Source organism: Chelonia mydas, chromosome 14 (genome assembly GCF_015237465.2).
Source record: "Chelonia mydas isolate rCheMyd1 chromosome 14, rCheMyd1.pri.v2, whole genome shotgun sequence".
Classification (NCBI taxonomy): domain Eukaryota; kingdom Metazoa; phylum Chordata; order Testudines; family Cheloniidae; genus Chelonia; species Chelonia mydas.
This window is the reverse complement of record NC_051254.2, coordinates 28,051,724-28,078,907: the sequence shown is the minus strand read 5'-3', so window position 1 is coordinate 28,078,907 and position 27,184 is coordinate 28,051,724. Positions and strand designations below refer to the sequence as shown.

General features: G+C 49.5%; 1 protein-coding gene across 2 annotated transcripts; it reads right to left on the bottom strand.

Annotated features, from left to right (window-relative positions):
• Positions 1-1,225: 1,225 nt before the first annotated feature.
• On the bottom strand, positions 1,226-21,936 carry LOC119567674 (zinc finger protein RFP-like). Of its 2 annotated transcripts, XM_043528762.1 has the most exons (8): positions 21,476-21,936; positions 16,932-17,027; positions 13,765-13,995; positions 10,523-10,545; positions 9,850-9,965; positions 7,542-7,592; positions 4,990-5,145; positions 1,226-2,960 (listed from the first exon to the last, which is right to left on the bottom strand). In XM_043528762.1, exons 1-8 carry the CDS (start codon positions 21,893-21,895, stop codon positions 2,425-2,427), a joined length of 1,629 nt encoding a protein of 542 aa, XP_043384697.1. In that variant the 5' UTR covers positions 21,896-21,936; the 3' UTR covers positions 1,226-2,424. The 2 variants fall into 2 exon arrangements, with proteins under 2 accessions (XP_043384697.1, XP_037770405.1); XM_037914477.2 differs by lacking the exon at positions 4,990-5,145.
• Between the last annotated feature and the right edge of the window lie 5,248 nt (positions 21,937-27,184).

Below are 27,184 nucleotides of genomic sequence, written 5' to 3'. Positions count from 1 at the left end.
TGCTGCCACAAGGCAATGGGTTGATGCTGCTGTGTAGCAATGCAGTACCACGTCTGCTAGCACACAGGAGACATACGGTGACGGTTACCTGAGCGGGCTCCATGCTTGCCGTGGTATGGCGTCTGCACAGGTAACTCAAGAAAAAAGGCGCGAAACGATTGTCTGCTGCTGCTTTCACGGAGGGAGGGAACGGGGGCCTGATGATATGTACCCAGAACCACCCGCGACAATGTTTTAGCCCCATCAGGCATTGGGATCTCAACCCAGAATTCCAATGGGCAGCGGAGACTGCGGGAACTGTGGGCTAGCTACCCACAGTGCAACGCTCCGGAAGTCAACTCTTGCCTCGGTACTGTGGAAGCACTCCGCCGAGTTAATGCACTTAGAGCATTTTCTGTGGGGACACACACACTCGAATATATAAAAACGATTTCTAAAAAACCGACTTCTATAAATTCGACCTAATTTCGTAGTGTAGACATATCCTGAGTTCACCTTCTACAGCCTCTTACCACATCTGCAAAGCACAGGTACCTCCCCCAGGGTGCGATGCTTCAGCCAAGACAAACTGCTGAGAAACCGCCACAGAAGAGATTGAGTTCTTCTGCCTTCCAGCCCCGGGCCAGCTCCAGGGTGTGCTGGAACTCTCCCTCACCCAGCTCTGGCCAGGATTCTGCTGGTATTCCAGGCCTAGCTCAGTTTTGGAAACAGCTTGTGTTGGGAGGGGCTGCATCTCAAACACCCCTTGACCAAATGACTCCAGATTTGTACCCCTGACCCTTCCCTCTGCCCTCAGGTGGTGGATCAGGTTTCTAGCCACTCAGACTGCGAATGTGAATTTAAAGAAAAAGGGATAATTTGATTTGGGAAAGAAACGCTGCTGCAGCACCATGGTGCGGCCAGGTGCCAGCCCATAATATTACTGCAGTTGATAATGTGAGCTGGCTACTTTATTGCCAGTTTCCTTCTGTTCCTCGGCAGCTGGAAGTTGCCAACAGATTTCTTTCACAGCGAGGATGCTGTTGCTTCTTTTCTTGCCCAGGGAAAGCATCGCTTGATTCTTTGATTTTATTTATTCTTTCCTCAAATTTTGCTTTTAGAGCTCTCGCTTAAAGTTACCCAGCTGCTTTTCTTCAAGCCCCTTCAAGGCATTTGCTGGTGGGTCTGTCTAGCCTTTCAGGGCAGAGCCGTACAGATCTAGTACCCTTGTGACAAAGTCCAAGACCAGAAGATAGAAATAAACTTTATTCTGTGAATTTACTCATCTGAATCTACAGCATTCAAATACCTAAACAGAGCAAAATAGGAGCATTGAGCTAGGGAATTGGAGGGAGAGGGAAACACCACTATGGTTTTCATATTCACAAGTAAAGAGCAGAGGACTTTGATGGATGACCCGAAGTGAGTCAGAACTTAGGCCAGGTCTACACTATAAACTTCCATTGGTAGAACTATATCGCTCAGGGCTGTGAAAAATCCACACCCCTCAGTGAACACAGTCGTACTGACTGAACTCCTGGTGTAGACAGCGGTACGTTGACGGGAGAGCTTCTCCCCTGGACATAGCTACCGCCTCTCTCAGAGGTGGATTAACTACACTGATGGGAGAAGCTCTCCTGTCGGCATAGGAGCATCTTCACTTAAGCATTACAGCGGCGGAGCAGCACCGGTGCATTTGTTCTGCTGCAGTATTTTAAGTGTAGACCTGCCCTAAGACAGGCAGGCTCTGCTGTGACCCTGGGAGTGGCTCCTGGTGGCTGCTGGTTGGCCAGTTTTTGTGTGCCTGGAGGATCACAGAGTTACAGAGACAGGCATGTAAGAGGGTCGAGAAACTCCTGTCACCAGTATAATGCTAAGCAAGTCAGTCTTGTCCTCTCTCATCATTTTATTGTGAGTCTCGCAGCACTTGGTGTTTTTCTTAAAGTCCCAGCAGCAGGAGTAGATAGATTGCAAGGCAACCTCAGATTATACTACAGATACATTTCCAGCCTTCACGTTTGTGTAGCAAAGATTGAAAACTGGAAACAAGAACACCCCAAAAGCTGAAAAACCAGAAGGCAAAGAAAATAACACAATATTTAAAAAGATGTTTAAGCCAATCTCATGATTTTGGGGGGCCTGACAGTTTTTGAATGCTTGAGGCTGACCAGACTGTGATTAGAATGGCAAAGTGTGATAGCTGTAATTTATATATTACCTATGTCTTTGCTCCACTTTAGATATCTCATATTGAGTGATCCCTACTCCTCTGTCACAGGGATTAACGATATGTAGGACAGTGACCACTAAACGGTATGCTTTCCCGTGAACTCAGAAATTCTAGGTTTCAGAGTAACAGCCGTGTTAGTCTGTATTCGCAAAAAGAAAAGGAGTACTTGTGGAGTACAGCTGTAGCTCACGAAAGCTTATGCTCAAATAAATTGGTTAGTCTCTAAGGTGCCACAAGTAATCCTTTTCTTTTTGCAGAAATTCTACACGCCGGCTCCCAAAGAAGGGGATGATCTTCCCAGTGAAAGAAGATGTGAAAGTAAAGATTGGCTCTCTGCCAGAAGATGTAACGTTATAAAATGTAACTTTCTCCCCTTCATAATCCAGATAAACCCCAATGTTACTGGGGCTACAAGGTAGGGCCAGAGCAGTCTCAGGGGAGGTGAGGGCCGAGTACCCATTCCCTGTACTCTGCAAAGCCCAGATCCCCTTCTCTGGTGTACGGCTTTTCGCTCCCTTATGTATCACAGACTCTTTGGCAATGCCCAAAACCCAATTACGTTTGTTCCCCACCTCCACTTGCCAGTAACATCTCCCTGAGGTGAAGCCCTTATAGCCCAGCACACAGGCAGCAGGGTGAAACCTGTTCTGTGTCCCTACATATCCCATGTTTTGGTATTTCTGTATCACACTCTTATCTGTGGACACGACGGAACAGGGAATTCCCAGGTCTGGATCCGGAGTGGCCTGCACTGCACGAGGGGAGAGAGAGACAGGAGGAGAGTGTTAAGGTCTGTCCTCACTGCAGAGTTAACCCAGGCGCTTACTCGGCTGCTAACTCTAATGCCCTTCCTGTCCAGGTGCATAAACACCTCATCTGAGTTCAGGGGTGCTTTCCACCCAGCATAGGCATTGACTCCGTGGGTGCTCCGGGGCTGAAGCAAGGGTCAAGCACCCCCCTGGGAACTGGGAAAGTCGGCACCTCTGTGCAGGCTAAACCACTCCAGTGCTGAGAGTCAGAGAGTCTGAGGCCAGAAGGGACCATCAGGTCATCTAATCTGACCCCCATATATCACAGGCCACCAACCCCACCCAGCACCCACCTAACCCAACAACCAACATTAGCCCAAAGCATGACAGCCTACAGCCGACTGTGCTATGATGTGCCACAGGCAGAGAAGAGGAGGCACCGAGGGTCACCAGTGCCCGAGGCCCCCGCAACACAGGGAAATGATTCGGTGAGATACCCCCAGATAATCCTGGCACGTCACCCGCATCCACATGCTGCAGAGGAAGGTGAAAAGCCTCCCCCCGAATGCCCCTGCCAGCTTGACCTGAGGGAAAATAGCCCTCCAGTGCCTTCCCCCAATTCCCCCGTGAAAGAGAGACTGGGTACCCCACGAATCACTGGGAAAGAAACTCAGAATAGCTGGTCAGCCAGGGGATGTGCTCCCAGAGTCCTAGAGCCACAGCAGCACCCGTGAGGACCCAGTAAGTGAGGTCAGGCTCAGCAGCATGGTTCCTTGCACCCAGCCCAGGCTAACCTGGGTGCTGAGCCCCAGGGTTCACTCTGCCATGCAGACAGACCCTTATGGGCAGAGCTCAGCCCTGGGGGAGGCTAGGACCATTTCTCATGCTCCCCAGTAGCCCCAGGCTGGCTGGGGCAGGCCCTGAGTGTCAGTCCTGGGGAGCTGCCTGTTGGCGGAAGCTGAGCAGGAAACTCCCCGTCGTTCCCGCCAGGCATCAAGGAGGTATTGTTAGGAGGGTGTCAGACACTGGGATTTTTTTATGAAGCCTATGTGTGCCACAGTTTCCCAATATGCAGCGTTGTTACCCAGTGGGTGAAACGGGGGTGTTTGCTCTCAGGGCAGGCTAAGCTGCCCACATCACTGTCTGGGGCCTGAAGTCCTCAGCAGACAATGGCAAATCCAATTGCCCGGACATAGAAACATAACGATCAGCAACCCGGAGACCTACGGCCTTCCCCGCCTCTGTGGCTGAGCTGCATCGCCCCGGCTCGGGAACAAAGGACTAGAGGAGGGGGAGGGGTGAAGCGGAAGTTACGTGTTGGCTGCAGGAAGCAGTAGGGGGGAAGAGGAGCTGACTTCCTGGGGGGTGCTTGACCCTCGCTCTGCCCCAGGCCCCACCCTCACTCCACCCCTTCCCCCAAGTCTCCACCCTACCCCGCCTCTTCCTGCCCCTGCTCCTCCCCCTGCCCGAACAGTTGATCGCGGTGGGTAGGAGGCACTGGGAGGGAGGGGAAGGAGCTGATTGGCAGGGCCACCAGCGGGTGGGAGGGGAGGAAGGGGAGGATTTGTTCCACGGGGCTGCTGGGGGTGCTGAGCACCCACTATTTTTTTTCCATGGGTGCTCCAGCCCCGGAGCACCTACAGAATCGGCACCTATGGTGGGGGGCACACCTGGGAGTCTGAGAAAGCAGATCAGATGGACAGGGAGACAGAGCTTGAACCACGGGGTTTGCACTGCGGGGCTGGGCACTGGCTCCCCAGAATGGACTATACTGTAACCTTCATTTCTCTGAGCTAACCAAGGTCTTCCTGTGCTGTGGTGCAGAGCAGGGGACTAATAACCCCAGGGGCTTGACAGTGACAGCGGGGGCTGAGTGTCACTGCAGGAGCTTGCAGAGCTGTGTTGCTCCCTAAGATCACAGAGGGCTCCCGCAGGGGTCTGTCTCAGCTGGACGCACTGAGCACAGCTCAGGCAGGAGAGCTGAAGGCCCAGAGGTCCAGCCTAAGGCGTGGGTGAAGCCACGTGGCTTACCCTGGAGGAAGAGGGGGCTGATGTTGGTGGTCTGGCCCATCGAAGGGGCTCCTCCCAGAGACTGTTCCAAAGCGGGGGCTGCAGCACGAATCCTGTGGATCCGTGGCAGAGGGGATCTCGGTCTCCTCCCCCGATCCCTCGCCCTTGCTGGGGGTGCTCCACATCCAGCAACAGAACAGAGCAGGGGAGGCAGCAGACAGAGGACGTTAACAGGGACACCAGCTTCAGCTTTTCATGCATTTCCATACTGCCCTATTCCTCCCCCATCTCCTGGTGGAAAGTCCCCAGCCCAAGAGTACAGCACATGGGGCGAGAACCCCTCCACCCACTTGGACCAGGAGAAAGTAGCGAGCAGCCCTGCTGGAGAGACACTGGGCTCTCTGGTGAACTGGGAATTCGACTTCTCGGTGGCACTAAATGTCCACACCCAAGGGATGTGTAACAGTCATCCAATGCACTACACTCATTTTGGGGAGGGAGCATGGTCTAGAGGTTAGAAGCCAGGACTCCTGGGCTCTATTCCTCACTCTGCTACTGACATGCTGTGTGACCTCAGGCATGTCCCTTCCTCTCTCTGCAGTCCAGCTTCCCTTTTTCTCAAATGGGCATAAAAGATGCCAGGTATTCAGATGCTGTTGTGGGGGGCCAGATAGGTAACTATGAGATCCGAAGAGAACCCCTTCCCCAGCCTGCAGTGGTGCTCATGGGGCAAGGATGGGGACACAACACGGTTGCAAGTGTGGTGTTCAGTAATCCTGCTGGGAGCATGATGTTTGAATGAAACCCTCTTTATCCAGGGTTCTGTATCACAGAGCTTCTGCTATGCTCCTCCTTCCTGTCTGGGAAGCCAAACCACTTAAAGGGACAGTTCCCAGTACCACAGGGAGCACCAGCCCCCAGGGAGAGACAATACTCCTTGAACTGATGGACCTATCTTCCATGAATTTATCCATCACTGGCTATTCGTGTCCTGTCTTCCGACAGCGGCCAGTGCCAGGTGCTTCAGAGGGAATGAACAGAACAGGCCATCATCCAGTGATCCAGCCCCTGTTGCCCATTCCCAGCTTCTGGCAAACAGAGGCTAGGGACACCATCCCTGCCTATCCTGGCTAATAGTCATTCATGGACTGATCCTTCATGAATTTATCTAGTTCTTTTTTGAACCCTGTTATAGTCTTGGCCTTCACAACATCCTCTGGCAAGGAGTTCCACAGGTTGACTGTGCATTGTATGAAGAAATACTTCCTTTTGTTTGTTTTAAACCTGTCGCCTATTAATTTAATTTGAAAAAAGAAAAAGGAGTACTTTTAGCACCTTAGAGACTAACAAATTTATTTGAGCATAAGCTACAGCTCAAAGTGAACTGTAGCTTACGCTCAAATAAATTTGTTAGTCTCTAAGGTGCTAAAAGTACTCCTTTTCTTTTTGCGGATACAGACTAACATGGCTGCTACTCTGAAATTTCATTTGGTAACCCCTCGTTTTTATGTTATGAGAAGAAGTAAACACTTCCTTATTTACTTTCTCCACACTCGTCATGATTTTATAGACCTCTATCACATCCCCCCTTAGTCGTCCCTTTTCCAAGCTGAAAAGTCCCAATCTCATTAATCTCTCCTCATATGGCAGCTGTTCCATGCCCCTAATAGTTTTTGTTGCCCTTTTCTGAACCTTTTCCAATATATCTTTTTTGAGATAGGGCAACCACATCTGCTCGCAGTATTCAAGATGTGGGCGTACCAGGGATTTATATACAGGCAATATGATATTTTCTGTCTTATTATCCATCCCTTTCCTAACGATTCCCAACATTCTGTTTGCTTTTTTGACTGCCGCTGCAGTCCTGATTCTCTGCCTGGGTCAGTGCTGGCCTTAGCATGGTCTCCCACCAAGGGACCTTCCACCAGCTGGGGATGGATGGAGCCCAGCACATGAGTCCATGCTCCTGACGCTAGGGTGAGAGGGAAGTATAGCACAGGAACTGGTGGGAGACGCTTCCTTAACTCTTTATTTCCCAGTTTTCAGAGGTTGAAATAGGGTTCCTTTCACGTTCTGGGAGAGTACAAGGCACTGATGGTCAACCTGCACTCTGTGTTAATGATGTTTTCCAGCAGTGAAGCTTGTCTTTCATATAAAAAATAAAAATAGAGCAAAATTTCTAGTCCTTATAATTGCCGAGAGAAGCAGAAAAATGTGACCTGAGTGTGCCCTAAAGGCTGATTATTGGACCTAAAAAAACGTACCCTACTTTCCAATTGTAAATAGTAGTGATGTATGAACGTGCACATAAATGGGAATGGGCGATGGGCTGGATGATTCCCTGTTCTGTTCATTCCCTCTGGGGCACCTGGCATTGTCCACTGTCGAAAGACAGGATACTGGGCTAGATGGACCTTTGGTCTGACCCAGTCTGGCCGTTATGATATAATGGTTCCTTCTAACCTTGGAATCCATGGCTCTGTATTGGTGGAAACCTCTCGTTTGAATTCAGAAGTGTCTTCTAAAAAATTAATCCTGAGATTTTAATTAATAATTGTTGTAGATTCACTTACCTTCTTTCTCTGCCTTTGAGATCAGAAAGTTCAGTTGATAGGGTAGGGTCTCTAGAGGAAGAAAAGATCAGAGGAGAGGTGATTTCCCCCTTTCTTGTGGGAAAACAGCCTCATGAAAACGGGGCTGGATTCACAAACAAACTTAGGCAAGCTGACGCTTAGCATCACAACACCCAACACTTAGACACCTAGAAAGTCACTGTGATTTACAAAACCAGAGTCAGACACCCGGGCAATCTGCACCATGAATGGGGAGAGAGTTGCGCCTTGGAATGAGCTTCATAAAAGCCAGCATGCTAGGCGACTCCCTGCTTAAGCCAGCCAGCGGGAAATGCCAAGGTGTGGGGGTGTGCTAAGCCCCGGCCCTCTCAGGGAGTTCGGCGACCGAATCTGGGCAGCACCGTAGGCGCCTCCCTCAGTGTGGGATTCTCAGCTGCGAGCCCTCTCTTGATGTCCGGCACCTGTGCCATTTTTTTGTAAGAAGCCTGTGGCGGGGGAAGGAAACCCACCTCGCTCATAACTTTTAGCCCAGTGGTTAGAGCACTCAGCTGGCCTTTGGGAGACCCCTAGTTCAAGTCAACCCTGTGCTGCAGAGGGAGCAGGGATTTGAAATGGGATCTACCACCTCTCAAGGAGCGCCCTAATCTCTGGGCTGCAGGATTGTCTGATGCGGGGTGCCCACATGCTCTCCTGTGGGAGAGGTTCCACTGGGGATAATCAATAATTCATTGGGCCAGAGGCAGAGAGAAATCATGAGAACGTCTCAGGTGGTTAGAGCACGCTCCTGGGACGTGAGAGACCCAGAAGCCTGTCCCGCTGCTCAATTATTTATCCACAGTGGATCAGATTCAAAAGGGGCAACAGAGAAGCCTATATCAGACCCCTGTTGGAATCCCTTCTTCCCCTCGGGGGGACAGAGGATTTGAACTGGGGATCTCCCACATCCCAGGTCAGTACCCTAATCACAGAGCTATACATTATAAGGGAGCTCCTCTTTCCCTAGAGCCTGGTTCTTTTGGGTAAGTTCGCATATAAGGCCTGAGTCAGTAAGTGTGCTCAGAGCAGGCATCTCAGATTGGGGCCCTGTAGGTGAGTTAGGAGGAGGAACCCCTTTCTTTCCCCAGTTCATGTATCTCTCTGGGGCTTAGGTGTCTTGGCAGCTGGACTGGAACTGCAGAGTGCATGCACAGAAGCAGAAACATAGGTGCCTAGGGGACTTTTACCGCAAAAATAGAAGTGATGAGTGATTTTAGGCACCTACAAGGTTTGGTTGCAGCTGAGTGGGGGTCTTTGTGAATCCCAGTGTAGTCTGATTCTGGGATTTAGGTGCCTAAAATGGCAAGTAGACCCCGCCCACCCCAAGTCCTTTTGTGAATCTAGCCCATACCCTTTCTCTCTGCATTTGAGCTCAGTTCATAGGGCTGGGTCTCAAGAGAAAGGAAGGACTGGAAGAGAGGTGATTTCATGTTGTCTTGACTCTGGTGACATTCCTACTGCTAATTAATGTAACCGTGATTGAGAGAGACAAGCTTTGGAGCTTACTCAGAGCTCTTCTTCAGGTCCGTGTAGCTCAGAAGTTTGTCTCTCCCCAGCAGGAGTTGGTCCAATAAAAGCTATGACCTCCCCCACCCTATCTAATATCCTGGGGCTGACACGGCTGTCGCAGCATGGCATGGAACCGTGCTGTAATTCTGAGAGACAGCCCAAAGGAAAAGACCATAGAACGAGAGGCAGATTGGAATGGGGAGACCTTTCCAGTGAGACCAAACTAAAGTGAAATCATCGTCCAAAATATATCTTGCACCTCTCCATCTCCTGCCTTACTCCAACGATCTCAAAGCACTCGGCGGCATTCACTAATTAGCACAACAAGGTAGGTTGGCCATTATTTCCTCCTTTTTCAAGATGGAGGAACTTGAGGTACAGATTCTGGGATTTTCAGAAGGGCTGAGGCCACGTGGTGGCCAATTCCCATTGACAGTCAGAGAGAGATGGGGCCTAAATCCCTTAGGTCCCTTGGAAAATCCCAGCCATGGAGGTTAAATTCAACATTTTCTAAAACATCTGGTGATTGTGTCTCTCTGAAATTCTGAGTGGCCAATTTTGACACCCATGGTTGGGTCTGAGACAATCCAAGTGGAGGCCTGGCGAACTGGCATCAGCCCTGAGCCCTCCCCATCCCACCCACAAAGACGTCTAGCTGGGACGAGCTGAGAACTAATAGCCCAGAGTCCATCTCCTTCCACAGTCAGAGGAACATCTCAATGTGCCATCACCATATCATGAGCCCAAATAACTGTTAAGTTACCTTTGAATTTCTTCAGAGCCTCCTGTAGACAAACATTTCTTTGGGAAGAGATGCCAACTCTCTCGCTCACATCCTGTGGCACAGCCATTGGTTTCTCGAACTTCACCTTCTCACACCTTGGGGGGAAGGGGGAAACACCCTAAATCTTTTCTTTCTTGAGAATGAGCTACCAGAGGCTACTCTCTTGTGGGCTCAATGAGAGCCTCCAACTCCCACTGGTGAGACAATTCATCTCCTCACTGGAGTTTTTAAATGCCTAGATCCTCCAATGGCAGTTAAAGAGAGTAAGGGGTCCCCAGGCTGCCCCTCAGAGAGAAGGGCCTAATCTCATGGGAAAGGATGCTCCAGTGGTTAAGGGGTTGCTGTAGGACTCTGGAAACCTACGGTCCGCTCCTGCTCTGCCACAGCCTCCCTGCATGACCTTGGGCAAGTCACTTAAGGCCTGATTTTTAAAGATGCCTCCTGGGATTTTCAAAAGCACCTAACCAAGTCAGGCTCCCAACTGCCATTGACCACAATGGGAGGTGCCTAACTCGCTTAGCTGCTTTGGAAAACCCCACCAAGTGCCTAGCTACGTCTCAGGTGACTAAATGCCCTGCAAAATATGACCCTTGGGGGACAATCCCCTTCTAGCATCACGACGTGTGAGGGGGAGTGGGAAGGAGTCACGTACCTGCTCCAGGTGCTTTTGATGTCCTAGAAAAGAGAAAGAGAGTTCAGTCCCACGTGCCACAAGATGGGGATCGCTCCTGCTCTGCAGGGGACTTGCTTTGCCATCCCTACTTGAGCTCAAGATCCAGTTCTCTGCAGTTAGCAACTTCAAAAGTCCATTCACAGATTTCGATGGAATGGGACCCCTAAGCACACACCGTGATTGTGGGTTTTCTCCTTCTAAATTCTATTTTGCCTGGGCCAATGGCATTTGCTCAAACAGACTGATCAGACACATGAATCCCTGACTGCCACATGCAACTGCTGTGTCCAGAGCATTTGCCTTTCTCAGTCTAAAAGCTCCATGTATGCAATTCTGCTCAGCAATTCTGGAAGCTGGATTCATTCCCATTTCTTTGCAGGGCCTATTAAGAACTTTGCTTTCCTAATCTCCCACTTTCTAGAAAGTGGAGTTGTGCCTTTTATTGCTTTCATATCGTTAGGGCCCTTCATTTTCAGTTTTTATTTTAGTTAATTTTTCCTGGGATTTTATCAGTGTTTATTACCACAATAAAAACAGGTGAAATCAGTGCAGAAAACTATTAAGTTTTCTGGGTAAATATCAGGGTTTGTTTTGGTGGATGGAAAGACAGGGAGAAAAAGTATTCAGTAGATTAATGCTTTGAATTCTGCTCATCCCTGTGGTTTTCTGCAGTACTAAAACAGAACTCAAAGCACAATGCCCCCCCTGAGTTTAAGAAAACAATATATCTGTAATCCCCAAATAAAACGTTTCATCTGAACAAACAGTTTACTGGTGTAGAATCATAGAATATCAGGGTTGGAAGGGACCTCAGGAGGTCATCTAGTCCAACCCCCTGCTCAAAGCAGGACCAATCCCCAACTAAATCATCCCAGCCAGGGCTTTGTCAAGTCTGACCTTAAAAACCTCTCAGGAAGGAGATTCCACCACCTCCCTAGGTAACCCATTCCAGTGCTTCACCACCCTCCTAGTGAAATTTTTTTCCCTATATCCAACCTAAACTTCCCCCACTGCAACTTGAGACCATTACTCCTTGTTCTGTCATCTGGAACCATCGAGAACAGTCTAGATCCATCCTCAGCAGCAGATAGCTGCTTTCAACTACCTGAGAGGTGGTTCCAGAGAGGATGGTTCTAGACTATTCTCAGTGGTAGAAGAGGACAGGACAAGGAGTAATGGTCTCAAGTTGCAGTGGGGGAGGTTTAGGTTGGATATTAGGAAAACTTTTTCACTAGGAGGGTGGTGAAACGCTGGAATGCGTTACCTAGGGAGGTGGTAGAATCTCCTTCCTTAGAAGTTTTTAAGGTCAGGCTTGACAAAGCCCTGGCTGGGATGATTTAATTGGGGATTGGTCCTGCTTTGAGCAGGGGGTTGGACTAGATGACCTCCTGAGGTCCCTTCCAACCCTGATATTCTATGATTTTATGATTCTTTGGAACCCCCTTTCAGGTAGTTGAAAGCAGCTATCAAAAATCCTCCCCCATTCTTCTCTTCTGCAGACTAAACAATCCCAGTTCCCTCAGCCTCTCCTCATAAGTCATGTGCTCCAGCCCCCCAATCATTTTTGTTGCCCTCCGCTGGACTCTTTCCAATTTTTCCACATCCTTCAGTTTTGGCCCTCACACTACAAGGACACAGTACTCCAGATGAGGTCTCACCAATGCTGAATAGATGGGAATGATCACGTCCCTCAATCTGCTGCCAATGCCCCTACTTATACAGCCCAAAATGCCGTTAGACTTCTTCGCAACAAGGGCACGCCGTTGACTCGTATCCAGCTTCTCGTCCACTGTAACCCCTAGGTCCTCTTCTGCAGAACTGCAGTATAGCCATTCGGTCCCTAGTCTGTAGAAGTGCATGGGATTCTTCCATCCTAAGTGCAGGACTCTGCACTTGTCCTTGTTGAACCTCATCAGATTTCTTTTGGCCCAATCCTCTAATTTGTCTAGGTCCCTCTGTATCCTATCCCTACCTTCCAGCGTATCTACTCCTCCTCCCAGTTTAGTGTCATCTGCAGGTATAATTGCTGAGGATGCAGTCCACGCCATCCGCCAGATCATTAGTGAAGTTATTGAACAAAACCGGCCCCAGGACCGACCCTTGGGGCACTCTGCTTGATACTGGCTGTCAACTAGACATGGAGCCATCGATCACTACCTTTTGAGCCCGACAATCTAGTCAGCTTTCTATCCACCTTATAGTCCATTCATCCAGCCCATACTTCTTGAACTTGCTGGCAAGAATGCTGTGGGAGACCGTATCAAAAGCTTTGCTTAGAACGATTAGCCTATAAATATTCACATTCGATAATTGGGCCACACCATTTGCAGCGCATACATTCAACTTCATCCTTTTCTCCTATTTTTGTTTCTTTAACCCTTTTGAATACTTCCTTGTGTTCTGAAATGTATTCTGATATAGATTTTCATTTTCTTCCCATTTTAGTGCATCAAATCCTTAACCCATTGTCTGCTAACAGTTTGAAATGTGTACGTGGTGGGCGTGAGATTTATCAGTAGGTTCAGACGCACACGCACTTCAGAGCTTGCATGCTCAGTGGTTTGAGCATTGGCCTGCTAAACCCAGGGTTGTGAGTTCATTCCTTGAGGGGGCCATTTAGGGATCTGGGGCAAAAATTGGGGATTGGTCCTGCTTTGAGCAGGGGGTTGGACTAGACGACCTCCTGAGGTCCCTTCCAACCCTGATATTCTATGATTCTACGTGCGCCTGTTGGTTTATTGTGTGCATCTTCCAGAACAATACGTTCTTACTTCAGCAGGCAGCTTTGCATATACACTCAGACTAATGTATTATCGGAATACAGAGATCTCATGCAATGTATTGTATTTTCTTAATAAAACAAGTTTTTTATATATATTTGAATGATACGAAAGTAGGATGAAAATCAGAAAAAACTGAATAATACTTTTTTGTAAAACCCAGACATTTTTTGGTAAAAATTGGTTTAAACTGAAAACGAAGGGGCTTATATAGGATGTATCAAAAAGGCCTGAGATGTCTGCCTTTAAAACAGCAAAGCTGTTTCCACACTGGAAATATTAGAAATGTCACATTTTGTTTTCCCTCGCTTTGCTAAAGGACACACTGACAGTCTCCATTGTGGAGTGGGAGCTCTCCAAGAACTTAGTAAACTCCGAAGTTAATCAATCAGAATCTCTCCCTTCCCTGGGCAGGGATCTGGGTGTCTCTAACTGTCTCACCTGCAGGAATTCACTTGTTGGCTGCTGACACTTCTCTTCTATCTCACTGATCAAGTCACTGAGACGGGAAATCTCCTCAGACAGTTTGGTGACATTTTCATCCTGTATCTTCACAATTTCCTTGTCCAACTCTTCCAGCTGGGCCAGCAGGAGTTGCTCTTGTTCCTCCAACAACTGCCGCAGTTGCTCAAATTCAGACACAATCTTCTGCCTCTCAGCTTCTATCTTTCCCTGTAATGAAGAGACAAACAGGGAAAGGACAGATCAGGGACTAGGGTTGCCAGATGTCCAGTTTTCAACCAGAAAGTCCAGTCAAAAAGGGAACCTGGCAGTGTCCGGTCAGCACTGCTGACTGGAGGTTAGAAGTCGGGTTACCCACAGTAACTGGCTTCCACCACCAGGGGGTGGGGAAGAGCAGCAGCTGCTGCTGGGAACCTGCAGGAGCACTCAGGTATGGCTCCGGGGGGAGAAAAGTACGGGCAGCTCCCCTGTCCTGCCCCAATCACCCCTCTACCCCCAGAGCGTGGCTCTCCCTCCCCCGCCCCAATCACCTCCACCACACCGCTAGAGCCCTGCTCAGCTGGCAGGCGGAGGGAGGTGGAGAGAGCAGCAAGCGACAGTGAGAGGGGGAAAGAGGAGTAGGCAGGGCCGTGCAACCACTAGGCAAACTAGGTGGCCAAAAGTGGGCTCCGGGGAGGCGGGGGAGCGGAGGTGAGCTGGGGCAGGGGGGTGCGGGGAGGGCCGCCTGCAGCAAGTAACGGGGGGTGGGGCGGGGAGTAGCGCCGCGCAGGGGAACCGCTCCCTGCCCCAGCTCACCTCTGCTCCGCCTCCTCCCCTGACACCACCCCGCGCTGCCTCTCTCTCTCCCAGGCTAGCGGCTCCAAACAGCTGATTGGCGCCGCAAGCCTGGGAGGCGGGAGAAGTGGAATGGCGGCAGCGTGCTCAGGGAGAAGGCGGAGCAGAGGTGAGCTGGGGTGGGGAGCTGCCGCACGGCTCCCCAGGCCGAGGGGACGGGGGGAGTTGCCGCACGGCTCCCTGAGGGGAGACGGGGAGCTGCTGCTGGGAGGCTGGGGGGGGCCGCGCATCAGGGCGGGGGAGGGGCAGCGGGGAGCTGCCGCGGGGGGGCGCCTCAGGGCAGAGGGGGGGTGCAAAATGGAAGTTTCGCCTAGGGTGCAAAACATCCTTCCACCGGCCCTGGGAGTGGGGGGCGCAGCCTCGAGGGAAAGAGGTGGAGCATGAGACGGTGCAGGTTCCCGTGTTCAGCGTCCGGTTCTCACAAATGAGAAAGCTGGACAGCCTATCAGGGCCATGGGGAGAGTCTGGGAACAGTTCTTAGAGCCCTCTTTTCATTTCACCCTGCTACAAACACACGGTTGAGATTTCAGGAGAACATGCCTGATGTTCATTCAGGCCAGCTGAGACTAACACGTTCCCAGGTGTCTTGGGGACTTACGCCTCCAGTTCCCATTTTCAAAGTGACTTTTGGTGCTGAGGAGCTGAAGTTTCCTTGAAAGTGACTTTTGAAAATAGAACTGAGGGTAAATTTTCAGAAACAGCAAAATAATTCAGGAGCTGAAACCCATTTAAAAAAAGGTATAAGGAGCTGCTTTTAAAAGATATTTAGGTGTCTAAAGAGGCATATAAACCCCTAGAGGGATTTTCAATATCACTTAGGTGCCTAAGACGCCTTGACTACAGAGGACGTCAGGTGCTACTTAGTTGCTTTTGAAAAATCTCACTAGGCCTCTCTCTGCATTTTAAACCCCTAAATACCTGTGAGAATCTGGCCCTTAACCACTTGCAAAATTGTAAACCTTAGGCTCCAAAATCACTTAAGCACTTTTGAAAATGTCACCCAATATCTCAAGAATGATGAGTCTTCAGGTCTGAGTGGCTTAGTATTCTGCTGATCATCTAGATTGTTCCAATAGCAGAAAGGTTGGAAGAGGGCGGGTCTGACTCAGAATCAGAAATACATTCGCAGAGAGTTGTGGAGAAGACGGAAGGAAAGTTCTGCTGGTTACCCACACAAAACACCAGTTACAACATATACTGTGCAAAATGCATTTTCTCCAGCTCTTACATGTTTCATCTGGAATTTTGTTAATTACATTGTCCAGAGGAAACCAGTTGTGTCTGGTGGTTATAGATGGAGATTCAGGGGGAGGATTTCAGAGATAGGTACCCAGTGGCTGTTTTGTAAGTGCTATTGACTGTTAATGTGAATTAGGCACCTAATCACCATACGTACCTTTGAAAAAATCTCCCCTCAAATCACTGTTTGTAGCTCGATTTGGACCCACTGATGTGTGGGGAATAAGATCAGTGCTTAGAGTTGAAACTGGAAGCCAGTGGAGGAATCAGCCCAGAGGGATGAACAACAAAGACCAACAGGATCACACCCTGAAAGGGTGAGTCTACAAGAGGCAAAGTGCTTGAGGTTACCTAATACATCACAGCTAACCCCTATCTAAGCTCGACCTCGCTCCTAGTTAGCACATTTTATCTCAGTTTAACTGGACAAGGTGAACCCTACACACCACACTAGAGTCAAATTAAATTAGGTTTAAAATGTTTGCAGGTCAGGAGCTTACACCAGTATAAAGATGTTACATTAAAAAGTGATTTGAGGTACATCTGTACTACACAGATGTTATGGCGGTGTGTAGAGGACGTACACTATATGCCCCTGCTAACATGGGCATAAATAGCAGTGTAGATGGCGAGGCATGGCTTAAGCAAGTAGAGTCACGATATGCCTGAACCCTCTGGGTATAAACCCTACACACAGGGCTCTATACGCCTCCAAGCAGGGCCTCCCCCATCTACACTGCAGTGTCCCGCTGCTTCCCCAGCGCCGGAGCCTTTCCCCACCCCAGGAAAAGGCTCCAGAAGTGGGGAAAGGCTCCGGCCGCTCTGCTGCCTCCCCCTGCTGGAGCCTTTCATTCACCCCTGTAGCTACACACCACAGCGTGGACACAGCCCACTTTTCACTGTGCTGTGTCATTACACATACCTTACAGGTTGCCCCCAGGGCTGTGCCGTGTAGATTTAGCCATAGCTAAGTCAGGCACTGCTGAGTATAGAGCAAGCTTGACACTCTCCCCACACAGAGAGATACCAAGTCTGATTGATGCAACTGCTGGACCATAACAATGGGAACCTACCAGATATTCCTGGCTTTGCTTCTCTCCATCCTGTTTCCACTCCAGAAGTTCTTCTCTCTCTTGCTTCAGGGTGTTCAGTCGGGTTTGAATTTGTTCCTGAGGCAAGAAAAACAATGTTTGGGAGGCTCAGGAGCTGAGGAGTCTGCCGCACAGACGCAATGTATATACATTTCATGTCCCTCTCAGGCTGTCCCACAGACGGTGCTCATGGCAGTGTCACAATTGCCTCTTGAGAGGTGGGAGATTCCAGTTCAAATCTCTTCCCCTCACCAGCCCCTCTCAGCCCCATCTCCTGTTGTAATCCTGTCAATTACAGGCCAGTAAGCCTAAGGGCTTGTTGATAAGTACAGTGCTGCAGCTGTACCCATACATCTGTGCCGCTGCAGGGCATGTGGTGGAGACGCTCTATGCGGACGGGAGCATAATAAACCCACCTCCACGAGCGGCAGAAGCTATGGTGGCGGGAGAAGCTTTCCTGCGGACATAGCACTGTGCACATGAATGCATAGGTCACTCAGGGAGGTGAAATATTCACAGCCCTGAGTGACGTAAGTTTGGGCGACATAGGCTGTATTGCAGACAAAGCCTAACTTCAGCACCAGGGAAATTGGTTGAAACGATAGTAAAGAACAAAATTGTCAGACACAGATGAACATGATTTGTTGGGGGAAGAATCAACACGGCTCTTGTGAAAGGAAATCCTGCCTCACCAATCTATTAGAATTCTGAGGGTGTCAACAAGGATGATCCACTGGATATAGTGTACTTAGACTTTCAGAAAGCCTTTGACAAGGTCCCACACTGAAGTCTCTTAAGGAAATTAACCTTCTCTCTTATCCCATGACTGTTTATCTCATGGATCAGTAACCGGTCAAAATATAGGACACAAAGGATCAGAATAAATGGTCAGTTTTCACAATGGAGAGGTAAATACCAGGGTCTACCAAGGATCTATACTGGGACCAGTGCTGTTTAACATAGTCATCAGTGATCAGGAATAGGGGGTAAACAGTGAGGTGGCAAAGTCTGCAGACGATACAAAATTACTCAAGGTAATGAAGTCAAAGCAGACTGCGGACAGTTACAAAGGGATCTCACAAGAATGGGTGACTGGGCAACAAAGTGGCAGCTGAATTTCACTGTTGATAAATGCAAAGTAATGCACATTGGAAATCATAATCCCAACTATACATATAAAATGACGGGGTCTAAGGACCTCTTACCACTCATGAAAGATTTTGGAGTCATCTCTGAAAACAGCTGTTCAGCTAACAGAATTTTAATAACCATTAGGAAAGTGACAGATAAGAAGACAGACACTATATAAATCCATGGTACATCTTGAATACATCATGCAGTTCAATTGGCCCCATTTCAAACAAGATATATTTGAATAGGAAAACGTACAGCGAAAGGAACAAAAATTATTAGGGGTATGGAACAGCCTCCATATGAGGAGAGATTAAAAAGACGGAGTGTTCAGCTTGGAAAAGAGACAACTGGGGTTAGGGTGGAGATGTGAAAGGTCTATAAAATCTTGGATGGTGTAGAGAAAGCGAATAGGGAAGTTTATTTACCCCTTCACATACCAGGAACCAGGGGAAATTAATAGGCAGCAGGTTTAAAAAACAAACAAAAGGAAGTACTTCTTCACACAACACACAATCAATCCATGGAACACATTGCCAGGCATGTTGTGAAGGCCAAAAGTATAAGTGGGTTCAAAAAAGAATTAGATGAGTTCATGGAGGATAGGTCCATCAATAGCTATTAGCCAAGATGGTCAGGGATGCAACCCCAGGCTCCAGAGATCCCTAAGCCTCTGACTGCCAGATGCTGGGACCAGATGACAATGGATGGATCATTTGATAATTGTCCTGTTCTGTTCATTCCCTCAGAAGCACCTGGCATTGGCCACCATCAGAAGACAGGATACTAGGCTAGATGGACCTTTGCTCTGACCCAGTGCAGCGGTTCTTATGTCCTTAGTGACTTTCTAGGTGCCTAAAAGTTAGGTATTGCAATGCTGAGCATCACAACACCCAAATCCCTTTGGGGATTCAGACCTAAATCTCCTTTGAAAATGGGACTTTGGCTCTAAAGTCAGTTGGTGCTTTTGAAAATGTGGTCCGAGGATCTTATTCTGTAATTCACCCAAGGTGAGGTGTTGCAGAGCCACACAAAGGATTTAAAAACACAGCTCCATTCATTTCATGGCAGCTGGGCATCTCAGTCTCCAGTGTCAGCCCTGCTTGCTTTCCTTCTATGCTGTATGTGTCATGCTGCCAGGGAACAGAGAGGCCTTGGGGGCACCAGACTTGATGTAGAGGATTAGGGACTTTGTCTAGACCAGTGGTTCTCAAACTTTTGTACTGGTGACCCCTTTCACAGAGCAAGCCTCTGAGTGTGAACCCCCCTTATAAATTAAAAAAACACTTTTTGATATATTTAACACAATTATTAATGCTGGAGGCAAAGAAGGGTCTGGGGTGGAGGCTAACAGCTCGTGACCCCCCAGGTAATAACCTCATGACCCCCTGAGGGGTCCCAACCCTCAGTTTGAGAGCCCCTGGTCCAGACAGCCCTTTGCCTCCAGCAAATCCTCCAAGTGCTGCAGGGCAACGGGTTGAAGTTGTATCCATTTTCCAGCAGTGTAGACTAGAGTGTCCTGCTCCCATACAATGACAGGGAACAGTATATGAAGAGATCTGGATGTCAGAGAGTTAAAGCCGAGCAACTTACAGGGAAGGGAATTTTGGTAAGAGTTGTTTAAAACACTTTTTAAAAAAGTGTATATTAAACTCTGGAGCCTCATGAACACTTGGGAGAAAGGGACTCCTGGTTAAAAATACAACACACTTCCAAGGTTCATAAATATTGGCATGGGGGAAAAGAAGCACTTCCGAGGTGCTCCAGTACTGAGACTCAACGTGGTCCTGGGAATCAGCCATTTTCTTCCTTTAATCTTATTGTGGCACTAATACAGCCCACTTCGTCCTTACAGCTAGAGTGGCGTACAGCACAGCGGATTCTGCCCCAAGGGGATTGCTCTGTCCAACAGGCTTTTTAAGGTTCCAATCCACTTGGGCTTCATGGGCCCTAGAATGCTGCATGGAGTTTGTGGTTCAAATGGACGCATAAACCCAAAGCAAAACTCCAAAGTATGCATGGGCGGGACGAGAATCACTGGCTCGGGGAGGCTGTCTGCCAGTCCAGCCCCTTCAGCCTGAGGCCCCGCTCCTCCCACCCCCACCAGAGCCCCCCACGGTGACAGCCAGCCCCTCGGCCCCAGAGCACCAGGCAGTGCAGCCCTCTGCGTCCCCAGCCCCAGGAGCGCCGGGTGGCATGAGCACCGGCCCCAGCGGCCCGCAGTCCTGGGCCGCAGGGCAGGCCCCCGCTAACTTCAGCCCAGGCAGGGGGGAAGAGATGCAGCATACTGGCGGGAAGAAAGAGGGCACCTGTGGGTGGGCAGGGCCATGCAGGGCTGTGCCTCCCCTGACTCCCCGCTCTGCTTCAGAAGCAGCAAAGTGACCAGCCTTCAGCAAGCCAGGGAAAACAGGAATTTGTCATCCTGGTTTTACCTTGAGAAAAAAATTAAGCAGATTAACCTTGTTTTTTTTAAGCAGAAATCTTTCAGTGCATCTTATGCTTCAGAAAGTAGCAGGAAACAAACCCACTGAGAACGCTGCTGACAAGGTTACCTTACCACTGCTTCCAGGAAGCTGCCAGCGGTCATTAGATAGGAAATGCTCAAGCTGGGCACTACGCCAAGCACCAGCGCTGTCGAAACTCAGCTGTGCTCAGAGGTTTATAATGCGCTTATAAAGCAGTGCGTTGCAGGAGTGATGAGAGGCGGTATTGTCTAGTGGCTAGAGAACTAGGATGGGCATTGGGAGGCCAGGGTTTAATTCCTGGTTCTGCTACTGAGCTGTTTTGTGAGTTTGGTCAAGTCATTGCCCCTTCCGTGCCTCTCTGTCCCTCCCATTCCTTTGTCTGTGAGGGTGCCCAGCAGATCAGGCCCTGCAGGGGAGAGAGGCAGGCGAACACTTGTCCTCACCCAGCTCATGGGTTGGCAGGAAATAGGCAGCCAGAAGCCTCTAGAGGGGCAGCTGTGCACATGCCCAGAGGCAGAAACCAAGGCACTGAGAGAACTGAGTTTGGGCTCCTACAGGGCTTGGCAGTAGCTCTGGGGATTGCAGTGGAGCCTAAAACTGGTATTTTAGGTGCCTAAACCCCAGATTTATGCACCTCACTCTGGGGTTTAGGCACCTAAGTACTTTTGTGAATCCCCAGCCTTTGCCTCCTTGTACCTCCGCTCCCACTCCTGCACTTTGTCCACCTTGACTGTTTAGACCCGTGGTCCCCAAACTGCGGAGCGTGCCCCCCTAGTGGAGTGCAGAGGAAAGTTCGGGGGGCCATGGGGGGCCCGGGCCAGGCCCCCACAGAGGGAAGGGGAGTGCCACCCACACACAGGTACAGGAAATAGGGGTGCACTGGGGGGGGGGGCAGCTCCGCTCCCAGCCCCGGGCCCAGCTGTGGCCTACCTTGTGCTCCCCGGCAGCCTCCTCTGTGGGGACCACCCTGTGAGCGCGGTGAGCCTGGGACTCCCTGCAGATCACACAGATGAGCATTTGGTCCTGGTTACAGAAGAGTTTGAAAGGCTCCTGGTGCACCTTGCACAAATCTCCTCCTCCTGCTGCTGCCGCTGTTTGGAAACTCAGCTGCTTGGCTATTTCTACAAAGTTCCCCAGTTGTCTGTTCGGCCTGAGGGTCCTCTGGGGAAAGGTCTCTCTGCACTGAGGGCAGCAGGTGTCTGTATTTGGTCCCTCCCAGCACTGGGTGATGCAGGCTTGGCAGAAATTGTGCCCGCAATCTAAGGACACTGGATCCTTAAAAAAACTCAGACAGATGGAGCAAGTAGCTTCCTCTCGGAGGCTCTTCAAAGGATTCACGGCTGCAGCCATGGCTCCCTGCAGACAGTGTAACAGGGTAAGTTTCGTTTCCTACCAGACACAACAAGCAGCCTTGTAAAGCAGATTGCCCAACGGGAGCCAATCACGCTCTCTGGCGGGAATTTAAAAACAAACAAACAAAAAACCATCAACACACACACAACACACCAGAAGCCACGCATCCCCACCCCCCAGCAGAGCCCCCAAACAAGCAACAGGCGACTTAAAGAAATGAATAGGCAATTACGTACACAAAGAAGCCAATAGAGGCTTGCTGGGAGCGGGCTTGGCAGCTTTCTTTCTACACCACAGAATAAACCCAGGCTCAGATTCAGGTTTAAGGTCAAGACCCTTCCTGTACCTCTTTTGTAAAGCGCTTTGAGGGAAAACACTATATAAGAGTGTTACTAATCCCTAATAGTTAGAGATCATTTTAAGCCTTGACCAATTTATTCCTTCCAAAAAATTTTATTTGCATTAACTTAACTATTATAACTCTGGGGTTTCTAGTTATTCATATCATCAATATCCCATCCCTTTTTTGAATCTTGCTAAGTTAGTGGCCACAAAAACTCCATGTGGCAATGAGTTCCGCAGTTTAATTACATGTTTTGTGTAAAAGTATTTCTTATGGGTTTTGAATTTGATCCCTTTCCATTTCATTGACTGTCCTCTTGTTCTTGCGTTATGAGACAGGCAGAAAAGACGTTTCCAGTCTTCTCTGTCCCATCCATTATTTTATACCCTTTTATCCTATCCCCTCTTATTCATCTCCTTTCTAAGGTAAACAGTCCCATTCTTTTGAATCTTTCTTACCAAAAGAGTCTTTCCAGGCCCTTCATCATTCTCATTGCCCTTCTCTGAACCCTCTCTAATATTGCAATAGCCTTTTTCAAATGGTGTGACCAGGACTGCACATGCTACTCTAGGTCGGTGGTTTTCAAACTTTTTTTCTGGCGACCTAGTTGAAGAAAATTGTTGATGCCAATGACCCAACAGAGCTAGGGACGGGCGGTTTGGGATGTAGGAGGGGCTCAGGGCTGGGGGAGGGTTGAGGTGCGGGGGTGAGGGCTGTGGGCTGGGGCTGGGAATGCGGGGTTCAGGATGTGGGAGGGGGCTCTGGGCTGGGGCAGTGGGTTGGGGTGCAGGGGGGGTCAGGGCTCTGGGCTGGGCGTTCAGGCTCTGGGATGGGGCCAGGGATGAAGGGTTTGGGGTGCAGGAGGGGGCTCCGGATTTGGGGGGGCTTAGGGCTGGGGCAGAGGATTGGGGCACGGGGTTGGGGCGTGCCTCAGCCTTACCTCCAGTGGCTCCCGGTCAGTGGCACAGCCGGAGTGGGGAGGCAGGCTTCCCGCCTGTCCTGGCACCTCGGACCGCGCTGCGCCCCAGAAGCGGCCCGCAGCAGGTTCAGCTCCAAGGTGGAGGTACGCAAGCAGCTCCGCGCGGTTCTTGCCCACAGGCATTGCCCTCCCCAGCATGTGTCTGTCTGTGTCATGCACTGAGCCTGCCCATTCTCATCAGATGCCCCAATCTCACCTGATTCTCCTTTTGCCAGCGCTGTGTGTCTGCCATGCGCAGTGTGCCAACTCCCATCCCAGTCCCCACACTGCTGTATACTAGACATGTTTGCATCTCCTCAGCCCCAGTCAGTGCTACCTCCGTGTCATGCCCCAGCTGTGTGCACGCTCAGCTGGCCTGCTGTCAGCTTTCCCTGCCTGCTCGCAGTGCTGTGTGCCTGTGACACACACGGAGCCGACCTATTCTCAGCTACCTCCCCTGCCACCAGTCTCAGGGCTGTGCTTGTTCCATGCACTGAACTCGCCTGCTCTCAGCGGTCAAGCCAGTCTCAGGGCTGGGTGTCTATTCCATACTCCAAGCTTGAATCAACTCACCCTTATATCAGTGTTGTGCGGCTCGGCCATGCACCAAGCCTAAAATTCTAGCAGGTGTAGCTAACTGGTCGGGTAGGTTCGTTTCAAAAGGCCATGGGGTTCAGTGATTGAGAAATACACAGACATATTAACAGGGGTCAGCCGCAACAGAACAGATTAATTTGTGGTTTCAGAGTAGCAGCCGTGTTAGTCTGTACTCGCAAAAGAAAAGGAGTACTTGTGGCACCTTAGAGACTAACAAATTTATTTGCGCATAAGCTTTCGTGAGCTACAGTAGTGAGCTGTAGCTCACGAAAGCTTATGCTCAAATAAATTTGTTAGATTAATTTGTGTTTTTCTGCCTCCCAGCCCAGGGCAGTCTCCAGGGTGTGTTGGACGAGTCTCATAGACTCATAGACTTTAGGGTCAGAAGGGACCATTATGATCATCTAGTCTGACCTCCTGCACAACGCAGGCCACAGAATCTCACCCACTCACTCCTGCGATAAACCTCTAACCTGTGACTGAGCTATCGAAGTCCTCAAACCCTCAACTGGCCAGGGACAGGATTTTGCTGGTATTCCACACCTAGTTCACAGCGTTTTAGAAACAGCTCGTGTTGAGAGGGGCTGTATGTCACACACCCCTTGACCAAATGACTCCAGATTTGTGCCCCTGACCCTACCCTCTGCGGGTGTAACAGATTTCTAGCCATTCAGACTGTGAATGTGAACTTAAAGAAAAAGGGATAATTTGGTTTGGGAAAGAAACGCTGCTGCAGCACCATGGTGCGGCCAGGTGCCAGCCCATAATATTACTGCAGTTGATGATGTGAGCTGGCTACCTTCGGGCACATTTCTCTCTCTTCCCTGGCAGCTGGAGGTTGCTAACAGATTTCTTTCGGAAGGAGAATAGTGTGGCCAGGGGAAAGCATTGCTTGATGCTTTGATTTTATTTACTCATTCCTCAAGCTTTGCCTTTAGAGTTTTCGCTTAGAGTTACCCAGCTGCTTTTCTTCAAGCCCCCTCAAAGCATTTGCTGGTGGGTCTGTCTAGCCTTTCAGGGCAGAGCCGTACAGATCTAGTACCCTTGTGACAAAGTCCAAGACCAGAAGGTAGAAATAAACTTTATTCTGTGAATTTACTCATCTGACTCTACAGCATCCAAATAACTAAACAGAGCAAAATAGGAGCATTGAGCTGGGGACAGAAGTGCTATGGGGGTTGGGGGGCAGAATTAATAGCTAGGCTGGGGAAAGGCAGATGTGGGGTGGCAGGGACACAGAATTAATTAATTAATTAATTAGTGTTTGGGGAGAAGCTGGAGGCTCTGCACCAGCAGGGAGCCTGGGGGACGGAGACCCAGGGACTGGGGAGCTGGGGGTGGGGAGATGTCAGCTGGATGAAGAAGAGGTGTCTGTGTGGAGGGGAGAGTCAGGCACTGGGCAGGTTTCACCAGAAGGGAGAGAAGAAATGAAGTGGGAAAAGGTGAAGATAAAGTAAAATGGGAGTAAGGAGAGAAGCCCGGGGAAAGAGTGGGGAGACTGAAATGAGAAGAGTGAAGGTGAAACAATCCTGAGAAGGGAAAATCTCATGAGGCACCGAGAGGGGAGGGGATACATTCAGCAGAGAGAACTGGGCACCTGCATTGGAATGATCTGTGACACGGATTAGACAAGAGTTAGGGAGACTCAGGCCTGGTCTACATTTGAGGGGGGATCGATCTAAGATACACAATTTCAGCTACGAGAATAACGTAGCTGAAGTGGACGTACTTAGATCCACTTACTGCGGCATCTTCATGGTGGTGAGTTGATTGCTGCCGCTCCCCCGTCGACTCCGCCTGCGACTCTCGCGGGATTGGAGTACAGGAGTCGACGGGAGAGCGCTGGGGGTCGATTTATCGCTTCTACACTAAATGCGATAAATCGACCCTTGCTGGATTGATCGCTGCCCACCGATCCGGCGGGTAGTGTAGACATACCCTCAGAGAACTAAACCGATGGAGAACGGGTGCTAGAGAAAACGCTGTGGAAAACTGGATGAAATGAAAGAAAAGTGAACAGGAAAGGGAAAGTGAGAGGGAGATGGAGATAGAGATGTACAAAATGTTTCTGAAAGTGAGACTGTAATTCCACCCCTTAATTCATGGACAGTGTCTCCACTTTAGTCCGTTTCAGAACAACACTTCAAATTTGTGGATGTTTTTGCCGTGTGGTCTGGTTATGAAAGTTCCCTCTCTGCTCCTTGTAAGCTTGCATTTACTTAAGGTCAATGAAACATATAAAACATGCTTCTTGTCTATATCCCTTTAATTTCCCACCTGTGACTTTTGAGGGCAGACATGGGATTCCCCCCCACACACACACACATCCCGCCCCAAATTGGTTGTGTCAATGCAGCACTGTAAGCTGCCTTGTGTTGACCTAACTCTGTGGTGTAGACCAGACCTTCATTTCAAATGATATCTCACAAGGCAGACTTTGTACAACCTTTATCATAATCCTGCAAAAGGGGAGAACACAGAGGTACAGCCCATCACACAGACATGGCGGGAACCAAGGAACACAATGAGACAGCCCTGGGCAGCATGATCAGCTGTGCTCTCAGCACACCAGCTGCCTCACCACTGCAAAGGTTTTTTGTAGGCATCCTGGCAGAGGAGTGTTTCAAGCAAGGATCTGAAGGAGGTGTCAGAATGCCCACGCATTGTGGGCGAGCAGCAGAATCCAGCAATCTGTGTATCAACGGGGGATGGAGACAAGATCTTGTCTCTGAGGGCAGGTTTACATCACACGGAAAAGTCAACCTAAGCTACGCAAGTTGTTAAGTTGAAGTAGCTTCGATCTACTTGCCGTGGGGTCCACACCGCACTGGGTTGACAGGAGAAACTCTCCGGTCGATTCCCCTGACTCATCTCATTCTGGTAGAGTGACCGGGGGTTGATTTGGTGGGTCCCCCGCTGGATCAATCACTGCAGCATCAATCCTGAAAAGCTCCATGCAGAGTTGTGGTTCTATGTAGCTATTTCAATATATTGATTAATGTTGCAGTGAAATTTTAGTGACAAGTCCCACAGCTGGGCTCCAGTTTTGTGGACATGTAAAAATCCACCTGATTAAAGAAGCTAAATAAAGAGTAACATTTCACCTAGACTTTGTATTAATCTTTAGCCTATATTTGTGGAGTGACATAAGATCTGACAGCCATCAACAGAGCCACCATTTACTCAGACAGGTGCAAAGGGGCCATCCCCATGTGCCTATCTCAGGGCAGCTCTACGCTACAAATTTACAAAATTACACCACGCTGCTGTGGCACTTCTCTAACCAGCTGGGCACTCTGCATCCTACAGTCAGAGGAGTTATAGATTGTATCCTGCCATTTGTGATTTTTTTTATTACTATTATAACTCTGCTCTGCTTTGAAATACG

What these genes read in the sequence shown, in the direction of transcription:
- LOC119567674 (XM_043528762.1), bottom strand. Translation starts at nt 21,895, where the DNA reads ATGGCTGCAGCCGTGAATCCTTTGAAGAGCCTCCGAGAGGAAGCTACT. An exon ending in AGGCTGCCGGGGAGCACAAG is followed by an intron (nt 17,028 to 21,475) that starts GTAGGCCACAGC and finishes TTCTTGCCTCAG; the next exon opens with GAACAAATTCAAACCCGACT. An exon ending in AGCAAAGCCAGGAATATCTG is followed by an intron (nt 13,996 to 16,931) that starts GTAGGTTCCCAT and finishes TCTTCATTACAG; the next exon opens with GGAAAGATAGAAGCTGAGAG.